This window comes from Histoplasma capsulatum, genomic scaffold (genome assembly GCF_000149585.1).
Source record: "Histoplasma capsulatum NAm1 scaffold_5 genomic scaffold, whole genome shotgun sequence".
Lineage (NCBI taxonomy): Eukaryota > Fungi > Ascomycota > Eurotiomycetes > Onygenales > Ajellomycetaceae > Histoplasma > Histoplasma mississippiense.
The window spans coordinates 993,418-1,006,862 of record NW_001813978.1 but is presented as its reverse complement, the minus strand read 5'-3'; the positions used below and the strand labels follow the sequence as shown (position 1 = coordinate 1,006,862).

Sequence of the window (13,445 nt, the reverse complement as noted above, 5' to 3'; positions counted from 1 at the left end):
CAGCGACGAGAAGGACCAAGTCTTCCGCGAAATCATCCTTATACGGCTTCAACTTATGACGGATGTCTTTGGCAACTATTTTGTTCAGAAGCTTTTCGAGCACGGCAATCAGTCGCAGAAGAAGATACTTGCAAATCAAATGAAGGGTCACATCCTTGCACTATCGACGCAAATGTATGGGTGTCGTGTTGTTCAGAAGGTACAATCACTCCCCAACACCTAATCATGCAGTTTATCTTTTATGCTAACAACACTAAATATACAGGCCTTAGAACATATCCTCACCGACCAGCAAGCATCGATGGTGAAGGAGCTTGAAAACCACGTTTTGAAATGTGTTAAAGATCAAAATGGGAATCACGTCATTCAGAAAGCAGTCGAAAGGGTGCCCAGTGTTCATATTCAGTTCATCATCAATGCCTTTAAGGGACAAGTTCACAGATTGGCAGCGCACCCCTACGGTTGTAGAGTCATCCAACGAATGTTGGAACACTGCACAGAACCAGATCGCAGGGCTATCCTTGAAGAACTCCATGCATGCTCGACCAGTCTTATCCCAGATCAATTTGGTAATTACGTGATCCAGCATGTCATCGGAAATGGTGAGGAACATGACAAGGCTAGGATCATATCCATCGTTATCTCACAGCTGCTCGTGTTCTCGAAGCACAAATTTGCCAGTAACGTGGTTGAGAAAAGTATTGAATTTGGTGCAGATGACCAGCGAGCCGAAATTCTACGTCAATTGACAACGCCAAATGATCGAGGAGAGAGCCCACTCCTAGGCCTCATGAGGGATCAATACGGGAATTATGTCATTCGTAAGTTTTACTACCACTTTGGACATGTTTTTGTTTGGCCTTCCGTTTTCTAATATTCCTGGTTCCACAGAGAAAGTTCTCGGTCAACTCAACGGGCTAGAGCGTGAGGCTCTTGTCAAGAAAATTGAGCCACAATTGACTCAGCTTAAGAAATTCAGCTATGGAAAACAGATCGCCGCCATCGAGAAGCTCATCTATGATTCTCACACCACGGACGGCCATAGTGATAGCCTTTCCACCCATCGCAAGACAAGTTCCCGTCTCTCTCTGAGTGAATTGAATACCTCTCCATCCAGTACTGATGATAGTGGAACACCAACATCCCCTTCCCTGGGGACTCAAAGCTCCCGATCAAGCTCTCTTCCAAGCACAACTACTAGCGACGTCGAAGGCCCAATGGACCAACGAAAGCAAAACATTGTTTTCTCCACTGTCACTACTCCAATGTCGGAGTGCAATGAAGGATTACAAGTTCCCGCACTCGAGAACCCAGATCTCAAGTTTGCACATTAGAGTTAAAATCATCTCAACACTTACATCTGACTTCGGGGTTATGATCATTATTATCATTATTCTCCTGATTATCCCGATTATTCTTTTTTCCCTTTCCACCGCACATTTACGATCGCCACATGTTTCGATACCATTTAAATTTTTAATTTATATACCACAGTATAAAACTTCTCACTCCAACCGTTGCGCCTACCTGCATTCAAGTCACCACAAAATCAAAGAAACATAGATCTTCCGTGGTAAAACAATGTATTTCATGAAACGTTGCTCCAATTATGCAGGTTTACTTCTCATGATATGACTGATACCCACCATGCATCGTACCCCGCAATTAGAGCGCGCAGGTATATTATTTTTTCCTCGCAAAGAAACAGAAGCCAAGTGCTTGCTGCTCTCTATACCTCTCTATTCATTCTAATATTTTCGAATATCCCTTTTTTTTCTAGCAAGCTCCTTTTTCCATCCATGGTCTCCCTATCCTACCCTTTCTCTTATTCTTGTTGTTTTATTTCACAGCACACACACTTTTCATCTCTGGTAAATTATCAGCTGTTTAATACATTTGACCTCTTGTTATTTCTCGGGTCTCTGTTTTCTATTTATTTGTTTCTCTTTCAACTTTCTGCTGCAAAGAAAATGAACGAATGAATGACTATTATTTTGTTTTTCCCGTTTTTTTTTTTTTTTCTTTTTCATTTGTTGATTTGAACCTGGGTGTCATGGCCTTGTTCTGTTTGTATTTACAAAATATGTTATAATTTTCTTCTGTGATTTAATTTGTTTTCATTTTCTTTTCCTTTTCTGCATGCAGAATTTTTTTTTCTCGTGATGGCTTTGCTTGCATAATGGGATATAGGGCGAAGCTGATCTTTCCCCCCTTCGTTTTATTCGTTTTATTTCGTTTTATTATTTACTCTTTATTGCTTTATATAGACACATATATATATCTAGCTAACCTAATTTCCCCTCAAATCTGGTGTATGTAGGTGTAGATGTGAAAGACAGCCTTCTGTCACTGTAAATTGATTTCAGAAGCACAATTGATTTCTATGATTGATATATATATATATATATAACTGACTCTTGATGTTGATGAGGGGAAATAGTGTTGTAGCCGTAGAACTTCAGCATAATTAGAAAACAGCTATCAAAAAGTTCTACGCTGGCTGAAGGTTGAGGTGATTTGTTTACCTGTCCTAGTTGAGGACGAGGAACCGCATTCTGTTGACCGAATATAAATGATTTAGACTTTGCAAGAGCCCATTCCGTATATGACTTGTATTTGTTTGCATTTTCTAATTGAGAAGTGTCCTTTCTGGTGCGCAGCAAGAGTTGGACGGAATAAGGTTAGCGCGTTTGCCGCGGTGCCCTGGTCATGTGAAGTACGTAACCTACCTTGTTGGACTGAATCTACCAGCACCGAAAAGATTCTGAATTAGAATGATATAACTAGTCATTTTCATAGTAGTAGTAGTAGAGGATCTGTACATTATGATTATTATTTTATTTGATTTCTCTCACTCTATGTTTTAGAGTGTATAATCAATTGCAAGATAAGAACTCCTTGATATTTTCCAATCAAGAAGGAGGAAAAAAAAAAAAAAAAAAAAAAAAAAAAAAAAAAAAAACAACCTGGATAGGTAGAAGTTATGGAATTTCAAAAAATAAATACATGACTTTTTTTTTGAGTGAAAAATATCTTGTGTTATTTTGCCTTTTCTTTTCTCACCGTCCCCAGGAAAAACACAAAGTAGGGCAGGGATGTGTGTGTGTATAAGTATATATAGACAACGTGAAAATATGGAAAAAGCAAGGAAACATCGCGGGGGCCACGTTCGCTTGTTTCCGTTCCTTCCTGTTGTGAGGAAAATATACAAATCGCGAGTGAGGGGAAATGCTAATGAAAGGAAGAGAAGGTATATAATAAATAGAAAACTCATAAAGAGTTTTCCAGTAAGGAGAAATGGAACAACGAACGCTCCTGCTACCATGACATGTCTTATTTCTCATCTACTTGTCACCCTCTCTTGTAATTTCGAGATACGTAAAACTTTTGTCTGTTTTGGTCAATACCTGGTCAATTTCCCTATATGATACCCTTTTTCGGTGTTTGGATTGCTCTGGAAAGGAGCTTCTACAACTTAGTTATCTTCATTCATATCGGCCTCCCTCATGTCCCATCATCGACTCCATCGCGAAAAGTCCAACTTTGAGAATACGCTGGTATCTGGTTGAGGTGCCCATTCTGAGGAAGTACTAGGCCTTCCTGCAGCATGGGTGGTCATCTCTTCAGGCTGAATTATAGGCTTCGTATTCCGCCGGTGTGACGCATAATATGTGCTCTCACTCGGACCATCGGTAGTGCCCTCCACACCACCAGGTGTCAATGCTGCCGCAGATGCATACGCACGATCCCGTAGCCGCCTAATCTCACGGAGGCGGTTATGCCAAGACGAGAGGTGCTCGCCTGAATCACGACTTGAAACTAGTGAGTAGAAAGAAGCGTTGAGTGCGATGATGCGGACGAAGGCAGCTAGATTCTTGCCGGAGATAACCTTGGGTATTGCAGAGGGGGACAGTTCTGGGAAATCCGACTTTGTCATAACCTTGACGACGTAGAAGGCTCTGCTGAAATCAGGGGTATCGGGGGATATTTGTTCAGAGTCAGGTTTGTGAGTAGGGCTGATTCGGGAAGCGGGGCTGATTACGATATTGACGAAATTGAATTGGGATGGGATGGTATCAAAGTTGAAGGAAAGATTGGAGCGGTTGAAGATGATGTTCACAAAACTGTTGCCGATGTGTCTTTTCTTATTTACGCACTGAGGGTCAGCCTCGAGATTTGTGGGCATCATTGTCGCAACATGATAAATAATTTCTGTCACTCGATCGCGCCATGCGTATGTATATTCGCCATCCGTGTCGCTGTGTAATCCTTGGGTGTTGAATTTAGCATCCTTTATTGAGACCTTTGTTCCAAGGTTTGAGAGGAAATAATCATAGTCTGGACTTCCCCCAACGTTTGCAAGAATTTCAACCTCTTTGGTTTGACCATCGCTGATGTAGATAACACCAATTTTGTGTCCATCTACAATATCATTCCTGTCGAATGAACTAATTGCCCGGCGAGTGAAGTCATCCTCTGGTAGTGGTATAGGCTGCATACTAGTTGGAATTGGCATGGCAGTAGTTGTCATCTGAAGGAGGACATGACTTGGGAAGATCGCCGTCCGCGAAAACCGGTCGTCGCTGAGTGAATGAGATCCAGGGTGAGTTGGTATTTGGTGCGGAAGAACCGGCGCAGTTCGTTGTTGATAAATAGCGTATGTTGTTCCTGACGCTTGTCGCTTCGTAATTTGAGTTAATCCACTCACACCTGCGGTTTCAATTGTAACAATGCTCATTCCAACAACCCAAGATTTCTTGATAACAGGTCCGTCTGAGTCAGAAGGTGGGAATTTCTCAAATGGGATTGTATCTCCCAAGTCTGAGAAGGTTACCCGCTGCATAAAATCGATTAAGACCTGGCTTTGCTCATCAACGACGTCATTCCCGTGTTCGTCCGTGAAGATAAGCCGCTTGGAGATCCAATTCACGTGATTCACTCTATCTTGGAGTTTGAGAGAAAGAAACCAGAATACCATGACATGGTATGTTAAAATGTAAACGTATCTCGAGAGGTGATCAGCATTTGTTGAATCCACAAATTCTGCAGACTGGGTTGAAGCTAATTCTTTCAGCCCTCCACTTAGCCGCGATGGTAACGAACTCGACCTAAAGTTCAAAGAATCGCCGGATTTATATCTCTCCCTCGAGGTTTGAATAAACCGGACACAAATCCCGAATAAGGGCCGAATTTCTTGGTCCCGCAGATTGACATAAACGTCAGGTAATCGAGCTAGCGAAGCCAGAAACTCAAGAATGTGAACAGCAATATTGGATCGAGTGATTATTTTTGACATCTTATCGAGTATGGGGTTTAGAGCCTTGGTAACTGAAAGGGGGATCTCATGGCAGCAAACAGACAAAGCATGTATACAACGACGCGAGGTTCCTTCCCAAGAACCTATACCATGGATGAATGTGAGCACCATTTCATCCTGTTCGCTTTTCGCAAAGTGTTGGTGAAAACTGATTAGCATTGTCAGAGAATCGAGAATGCAAGTAGCAATATCTGCCTTCTTCACACCAGTCGAACCGAGGGGTTCTAGAAAGCTTTCGTTCTTTATTTGCTCACAGAGGACGCTGCGAAGGAGCTTTATTTGAGGGATTGAACTCTGGAAAAGGTCCCTATTCATTAGTTGGGGTCCTAGATGTGCAAGCAGGTAGCTATAAATATCCCAGTCTTTCTCCTGTTGTAATAGTGATATGATCGTTTCCAACCATAAATTTATCTTAAGAGGAATTTTTCGTGCCTCACCCGGCAGATCAGGTGTCTTATTCAAATAGGCAACGGTGTGGGTGCTGGCGAACGGTAGGGGATCTTCAGGCAGGCCCTTTGGCTCTGTATATGTCCAAACGGGTGGAGTCAATTTTAACGAGCGAATTTGGGTGGTTATCCGTACACTGGAGGTGGAAAGTGATCCGGATCCTGTATCTTTCAGAGAAAATCTACCACTCTGATTTAAAGGTAAATTTTCCTCTGGCTTCGTCGTACGCTCTGAGGGAGACTCTTCACTGACACTTGCCCTGGACGAAAGGTCCGTTGTCCGACATAACACAGCAATCAAAAATTCATTCTCAGTAGCGGAAGTCACATATATAGAGCCGGCTGAGTCGCAACGTAGCCGGAAAAGCAATTTGAGAGCAGTTAGCCGCGAGTCAGTCGGCCTCTTTCGTGATTGGGCGATGCCCACCAGCTTCTCATATATAATTCCAGCATTTACTGGTGCGTCCTTCAACGATTTGAGGAATATTCTGACCAAGCCCGTAATCGCAACATTGGACAGTGATGCTTCTGACCCATTCGTAGACGAAACAGGTCTTGATATGGAATGAGAAGGCGATGGAGCTGATATTGGTGATATTTGCTCGACGATGTCCTCATCTTTTGTCATGGGTGAGCCAAGAGTTTCCACTAAAATCGCAAAAGTATCCTTATTGTAGTTGTCCGATGTCTTTACTAAAAATGATACTAATGCATCGAGGAAATGATATGAACGTTCTTCCGTAAATTTAGCAAAGAGGGACTGTAAAAACCCTTCTTTGTGAAATAAGGGGGCGGCGTTATCGGATGTGTAGGCATTTTCAAATGTGCTAAGCGCCTGCATGCGGACATCCGCTTTTTTATCCTGTGGTAAAATGAAATTGTCAACAAGCTCTCGGCAGAAACGAGTCCACTCGGAATGTTCAGGGCAACCAAGTCGTTCAGATTTGCAAAAGTCGAAGTAAAGGCGGGCTTGAGATGGGTTTAAGTGGGAATGCGCCGCAGCGAAGAGATTGCTTGAATCTAATCGCTGTTGCACATCCAATTTTGGCCAAAGAGACTCGATAGTGGTGAGGATACGACAGATATTTGCAGATATATTTAAGTGCAAATCATCAACCGCATTGATCTTTTGGGGTGAATTTTGTCGCATAGCTGGGTCAGGACTCTTGGGTAGCACGGGAGCTTCTAAGACCATTTGAGAACATGTGAGGATTAGGCGAATGAAATCAGACCAAGGATGTTGCAAAGTCGTCGAGGTATATTCTCCCTGTATCATACTCAAGCATACGTCCAAAATATCGGTATTAATACGTCCGTCGTGTCTTTTAGCGGCGCTCAGGAGAGACTCGATAAGCATGTCAAAGGATATGGTTGGCATTCTATTTTGGCCATAGGCCGCAAGCAAATCTCTAAATATATCCACTGCACCACGAGTCACATTGAGATTTCGATCTTGTCGTTCGGATGTTTCTAGAAGGAAAGTATGCAACAAGGAAACCATCTCTGATTGCTTTCGTGATTTCGCCAAATTACGGGCTGCTCGTGATGTAGGGCCAGCCAAAGACTTAACGGATGCATGAATGCTGCACAGCACCTCCAACAGGCCGTTGAAACTTGAGTCGGGAATGTCCGATGTGTGGATTATCGCGTCAAAAACAGAAAGTGAGTTTTTTATATCATTTGCTGCAGTTGTTTGCTTGCAAATAATAAAAATTTGGTCTAGGAGTAGCTCGAGCTCCTCTTTATTTGGAGGGTGGCGCTGCAGAGTAATAATATCAACGACCAATTGAAATAGATCTCCCAAAATGGCCTCACTTAATCCTACACCGTTTTGGCGGGCAGTTTTTGACTTCTTCAATCTCGAACGTGCTGAGGCAACTGCATTATATAGTGGAACTATCCAAGAAGCAATGGTGGGCAAGACCGGTTTATCCGTAAAATCCAACTTCCTCCCATGGTCCGACAATGAGATCAAGGCGTTTACTTGAGCCGGGATGACGTCTGGCGGGAAGGATTGAGAAATGCAATGGAAGAGAATTTGACGGGCAGGCAAAGTAAGATCTTGTCGACGACAAATGGCTTCTAGAAGGTTAGAGCCAGATTTTCGAGCGTCTGCCGAGCTAGAACAGTCGATAAGATAGCTGCCCGCTTCCCAAAGAGATAAGGCCTGTTCCGCATTGAAGTAGTGTAAGGAACGAGCAGCAGTTTCTGCTACCTCGAGAGCGCTGGCAATTGGATATTCATGCGAAATCCCTTTTTGCAATGTCTCGTAATTTGGGGGTTCTTGAGCGTCTGGAACGGTTGCTGGCAACCCACCCCCACGATGCAACGACTCGAAACCGAATGTGACTCGACTACCCCTCCGGCCTTCCATCTCCAGTGGCAAGGCTTCACCAATGCTGTTTCCATCCGGTATGGGCGATTGCGATTTTGAACGGCCACTTGCTAATGTCTTGAAGACATCTGCAAAAGCTGACGAAGACGATTTATGTTGCGGGGAAGGAGCATCCCCAGAAGGCATACGTCCAACTGGACGAGTGGATCACCGATTTAAAAGCCGGGAGAACAGCCGGAGGGCTATGAAGCTGCAACACAGATATAAGTTGATCTTAGCATAGGAGAAATAGTGAAAGACACTGACGGATCCAGGCTGAGTGATGAGAGAGCCAAGAGTCGCCAGCACATCAAGATATAGGCTGGAGGCGGGGTCGAGAAAATCAATAAGACTAAAAAACTCAAAAAGGCGGAGAGAGCCCTTACACAGATATACCTAACACACATGAAACAGGGAACAGGTAGCCCTACGATAGTTTCTGGCCAGCGAGAAAAGTTGTTATATTTGGTAGGAACTGTGATAGCGAATAGATGAGCCTTTGGGTGGATATGAAGACAGCGACGCGGGAACGAAACGTCGCCTGGAAAAGAATAGAAAACGCCCAAGCAGGTGTGAGTAGAGGTACATCACAAAGGAGAGACAACGGTCATACAGCTGATGGAGTCGGGAGGAGTGTCCGGGGGAAGAGGGAGGGGGAAGAAGAGGAGAAGTGAAGATGGCGATCGTGAGGTTGGACCAGCAGTAAATCCGGGGAAATGTTTGGATCATTTGACTGCTTCAGCCTCCACGCCAAGATACGCTGAGGTGAGCTTGCCCGATTGAGCTCGGATTATATTTATACCGTGGGCAGCGGCAGATGGGGCTCACCGCCTTTAATTGCCCCCCTTGAGGGCTGACATAAGCCAAACAAGTTGCCAAAAGCGGGACAGAGAGCAACAAGAAATTGCATCAACTTGGGAGACATAGGGCGTTGGTGTGAGGAGAAAAATAGAAATTCTTCTTGTTCCAAGATTGCCCGCTAACGAAATATCTACATGAAACTGTCTTGGACGTTCTATTACATTTTCCCTATCCCTATCTAATACGAATCACTCCTCCACTCATTTGCGTTTCCCGGCTGGAGCTCTGCTCAACTCCGCAGTCATGGCTGGTAACATAGGATCTCTTTCGCAACTTCTTGAAGCAAGCTTGGAGCCAGGACAGCACAAACAAGGTAAGATCTATATAACCAGATGTTAGATATGCAATGTGTTCACCACTTAATATTCCCCAATTACAGCTGAGGCTACCCTTCGGCAGGAGGAGGGGAAGCCTGGCTTTTCCATCCTTCTGCTTCAGCTCACTGCTACCGATTCCATTCCCTATAATACCCGTTTAGCGAGCGCACTATGCTTCAAGAATTTTATCAAGCGCAATTGGACCGATGAGGATGGCAATTATAAGCTTCCGCTCGACGAAGTAGCCACAATCAAGCAGGAACTGATCGCTTTGATGATCTCTGTGCCTGCGGGCATCCAGCCTCAATTGGGCGAAGCCGTGAGCGTAATAGCTGATAGTGACTTCTGGGAAAGATGGGACACTCTTGTGGATGTATGAAAGCAAATCCATTCTTCTGAACAAAACATTGGGGAGAAATCGCAGCATGCTTACAAGATGTGACAGGATCTTGTTTCGAAATTTTCGCCTGATAATCCTATTGTGAATATTGGTGTCTTACAGGTGGCCCACTCTATATTCAAAAGATGGAGACCTCTAATCCGGTCGGATGACTTGTATATTGAGATCAACCATGTTTTGGGGAAATTTGGGAATCCCTACCTCTCTCTTTTTGAGGTATTACCTATTGCATTTCTATATTTCTTCTACAACTGTTCGTGCAAATGCTGATTTTTTCATATCACCCCCAAGTCGCTTGATACCTTCCTTGAGCAAAATAAATCCAATAAACAAAAGCTCACACAGGGGTTCACACAACTCAATTTGATGATAAAGTTGCTATACGATCTATCTTCGCATGATTTACCGCCAATGTTTGAGGATCATCTTTCGGCACTTGCCACACTCCTGCTCAAGTACTTGGTATACGACAATACGCTACTCCATACGGATGATGAGTCAGAGTCAGGGCAATTGGAGTTTGTAAAAGCTGGCATCTTCGAGGTTTTGATGCTCTATGTACAAAAGTATATCGATGTGTTTGGAAGTCATGTTCAACAGTTTATCGGGAGCTCCTGGAACCTTCTCACGACGATTGGACAAGACACAAAATATGACATATTAGTTTCTCGAGCTCTCCAGTTTTTGACTTCTGTTGCGAGATTTCCAGAACACGCTGTCGCCTTCCAAGATGAGAGTACCCTGAGCCAAGTCACCGAAAAGGTCATCCTTCCCAATATCAGCCTGCGCGACTCTGATATTGAGATGTTTGAAGACGAGCCTATTGAATTCATCCGCAGAGATCTAGAAGGCTCAGATAGTGATACAAGGAGGCGAGCTACTACTGATTTCCTGAGGCAACTCCTTGAAAAATTCGAACAATCTGTCACAAAAGTTGTGACCCAGTATGCTGATCATTACCTGGCGGAATACAACAAAAACCCGTCAGAACATTGGAAAGCGAAGGATACTGCAGTCTACTTATTTTCAGCTATCGCAGCGAAAGGTGTTGCAACCGCCAGCCACGGCGTCACAAGCACCAACAACCTGGTTGATATAACGCATTTCTTTCAAAAGTATTTAGCTACTGACCTAGTTACCGAAAGTGGCGTACAGCCAATTCTTAAAGTGGATGCCATCAAATTCTTATATGCATTCCGCAGTCTGATAACGAAAGATCAGTGGCATGAAGTCTTACCTCTGCTTGTAAAACATCTTGGTGCGTCGGAGTACGTGGTGTACACCTATGCCGCGGTAGCAGTGGAAAGAATTTTATTCCTTACGAACAGCAATGGTCAACCTGTCATCCCACCTAATTCGATTACTCCCTTGGCTGGTGACCTGTTAGAGCATATTTTCCGATTAATCGAGAAGGACCCAGCGGCACCTAAAGTACAAGAGAATGAATTCCTGATGAGATGTGTTATGAGGGTGCTCATCGTTATTAAGGAAGCTGCCATCCCGCTCTCGGACGGAATCTTGCGACACTTCATCACCATCACTCAAATAATGAGCACGAACCCAAGCAATCCGAGGTTTTATTATTACCATTTCGAGGCTCTAGGTGCCTTGATTAGGTGGGTGCAGCAGTCTATCATTTTAGAGAGCATTGTGTCATATCTAACATGTATCGTGGTAGATTCGCGGCGTCGGCACAGCCAGCGAAATTCGAAGAGGCATTATACCCTCCATTCGTCGCTATCTTACAGAACGACGTGCAAGGTGAGCTCATCTTAGTCCCCTCCTTCCCTCCAACAATAACAAAAATTATTAAGACGATTTGTGATTAACCAATACGACCAACAGAGTTTTGTCCCTATATATTCCAGCTACTTGCGGCGCTTCTCGAAGCCAACCCATCTGGGACGCTCCCTGAGTATTATCAAAATCTAATCGCTCCAATACTCATGCCAACCATGTGGGAGTTGAAAGGGAATGCCCCAGCCCTTGTTCGCTTGCTATCATCCATTATCCACAGAGCAGCGGACTGGATTACGAAAAACAATCAAATCGAGCCCGTTCTTGGTATTTTCCAGAAACTCGTCTCCTCAAAAACGAATGAAAGCTATGGTTTTGATCTTCTTGAAAGTGTCATTGCTAATTTTCCTTCGTACGTCCATTCTTTCGTCTTTGTTTCTGCAATCCCTCCCCAGTTGTGGTTATAAATTCCTGACTTGTTTTGCTTTATCCGTTTAGAACACTTCTGGAGAAATATTTTGTTTCCATCATCCAAATCATCCTCACACGCCTTCAAAACTCCAAGACAGAAAACTTCGCTCTCCGCTTTGTTCGATTCTACCACTTTATTTCGGCCAATGATGCCAGAGGCTACAACGCCGATTTTTTTATCCAATTAACGGAAAACATACAATCAGGGTATGGTGACCCTCTTTCCTTATCTCGTCAAAAAAAAAAAAAAAAAAAAAACAGCTAACATTAAACCTCGCTCCTCCCCCAGCGTTTTCACCCCGATTTACCTCAACATAATCCTTCCTGACACTCAAAAACTCGCCCGCCCTCTCGACCGGAAAACTGCCCTAATATCCTATACGAAAACACTTGCGAACTCTGAAGCTTTCGCATCCCGCTATAAGAAGGGATGGGCGTTCACCTGTGAAGCACTACTGGGGATCCTCAGCCAGGCGCCCCTGCCAGCCACTAAGGACGACATCATTGCCGAAAATGACGTTGAGGATATGGCGTTTGGAGTTGGATTTACGAAGCTAAATACCATCCGGCCGACGACTAAGGATCCGTGGCCAGAAATCGTTGGGCCGCAGTACGGTGGGTGGGTTGGGTCATATCTGAAAGAGGCAGATAAGAAGCATGGAGGGAGGATTTCCAACTTTGTGCAGGAGAGATTGAGTCCTCAGGCAAAGGCGGGGATTGCGGCATATCTTAATGGGTGATTATTGTTGTCGGGGGACAGGAAATGCGGAGGACTTTTTAGTGATATGAATTGAATGCTGAGCATTGGGGCAATCTGATCAAGATAAAATTTGGAAGCTAGAAGCTAGAAGCTGAATTGGATGGAAGAGGATTGTCTTTTATTCAGTTTGTCCATCTTGTCATACACGTAGAGTTCTATAGACACTTGGGTCCAAACGGGTGAGATTGAACTTTAAGGGGTCAAATCTCTTCAGCCAGCCGCCAAAGTCTTTCATTGCATAGGGTTGGCAACAGATTTTACCAAATTCGCAGCATCACAGGCTTTTCTCATCCATTGCCTCCAGATTGGTAAGATGGACGACGGAAAGAAAGGAAAGAATGGCCCCTCCGGTTTAATTTAAGTACATCACAAAAGTTCAAAGAAAATAGCTACTCATGAATCATTCAGTTGCTCCCCCATGTTCAGATCTCATCCCTTACCACATCCGTTCAGTCCGCTCAAGCATATGCCGTATACGCCATCCGCCAATCCTCAGGAGAGCAGGGACTGGTCGACCACGTTTAGATTAGATTATCAATTTACACCGGGCACTCCTAAGGCAGTAAGGCAGCAACAGGGCATATCGTTAGCGATATCTGCATCAGTTCCCTGACAAAACAAAACGAACACGAAAACAACAACAGGAGTAAGAAGTTCATCTAAGACGAAGAAGGAGATTATTGTTGTTTTCTTTACTGCTTTGAACGTACCGCACCACACGCGCTGCAAGTCTTCGTCGTGCCACCAGAGTAAGGGGTGCCG

At 44.1% G+C, this 13,445-nt stretch overlaps 3 protein-coding genes across 3 annotated transcripts; 2 read left to right on the top strand and 1 right to left on the bottom strand.

Annotated features, from left to right (window-relative positions):
• Positions 1-139: 139 nt before the first annotated feature.
• On the top strand, positions 140-1,334 carry HCAG_05154 (hypothetical protein; the record flags this gene model as incomplete). Its single annotated transcript, XM_001539637.1, has 3 exons — positions 140-199; positions 266-821; positions 892-1,334. The coding sequence occupies 3 exons, from the start codon at positions 140-142 to the stop codon at positions 1,332-1,334; spliced, it is 1,059 nt and encodes a 352-aa protein (XP_001539687.1).
• Positions 1,335-3,514: 2,180 nt separating this feature from the next.
• Positions 3,515-8,284, bottom strand: HCAG_05153 (conserved hypothetical protein; the record flags this gene model as incomplete). The annotated part of the gene is made up of 2 exons (XM_001539636.1): positions 3,515-5,400; positions 5,572-8,284. The coding sequence occupies 2 exons, from the start codon at positions 8,282-8,284 to the stop codon at positions 3,515-3,517; spliced, it is 4,599 nt and encodes a 1,532-aa protein (XP_001539686.1).
• Positions 8,285-9,241: 957 nt separating this feature from the next.
• On the top strand, positions 9,242-12,663 carry HCAG_05152 (hypothetical protein; the record flags this gene model as incomplete). The annotated part of the gene is made up of 8 exons (XM_001539635.1): positions 9,242-9,311; positions 9,378-9,688; positions 9,761-9,931; positions 10,061-11,331; positions 11,394-11,476; positions 11,561-11,864; positions 11,951-12,130; positions 12,213-12,663. 8 exons carry the CDS (start codon positions 9,242-9,244, stop codon positions 12,661-12,663), a joined length of 2,841 nt encoding a protein of 946 aa, XP_001539685.1.
• Between the last annotated feature and the right edge of the window lie 782 nt (positions 12,664-13,445).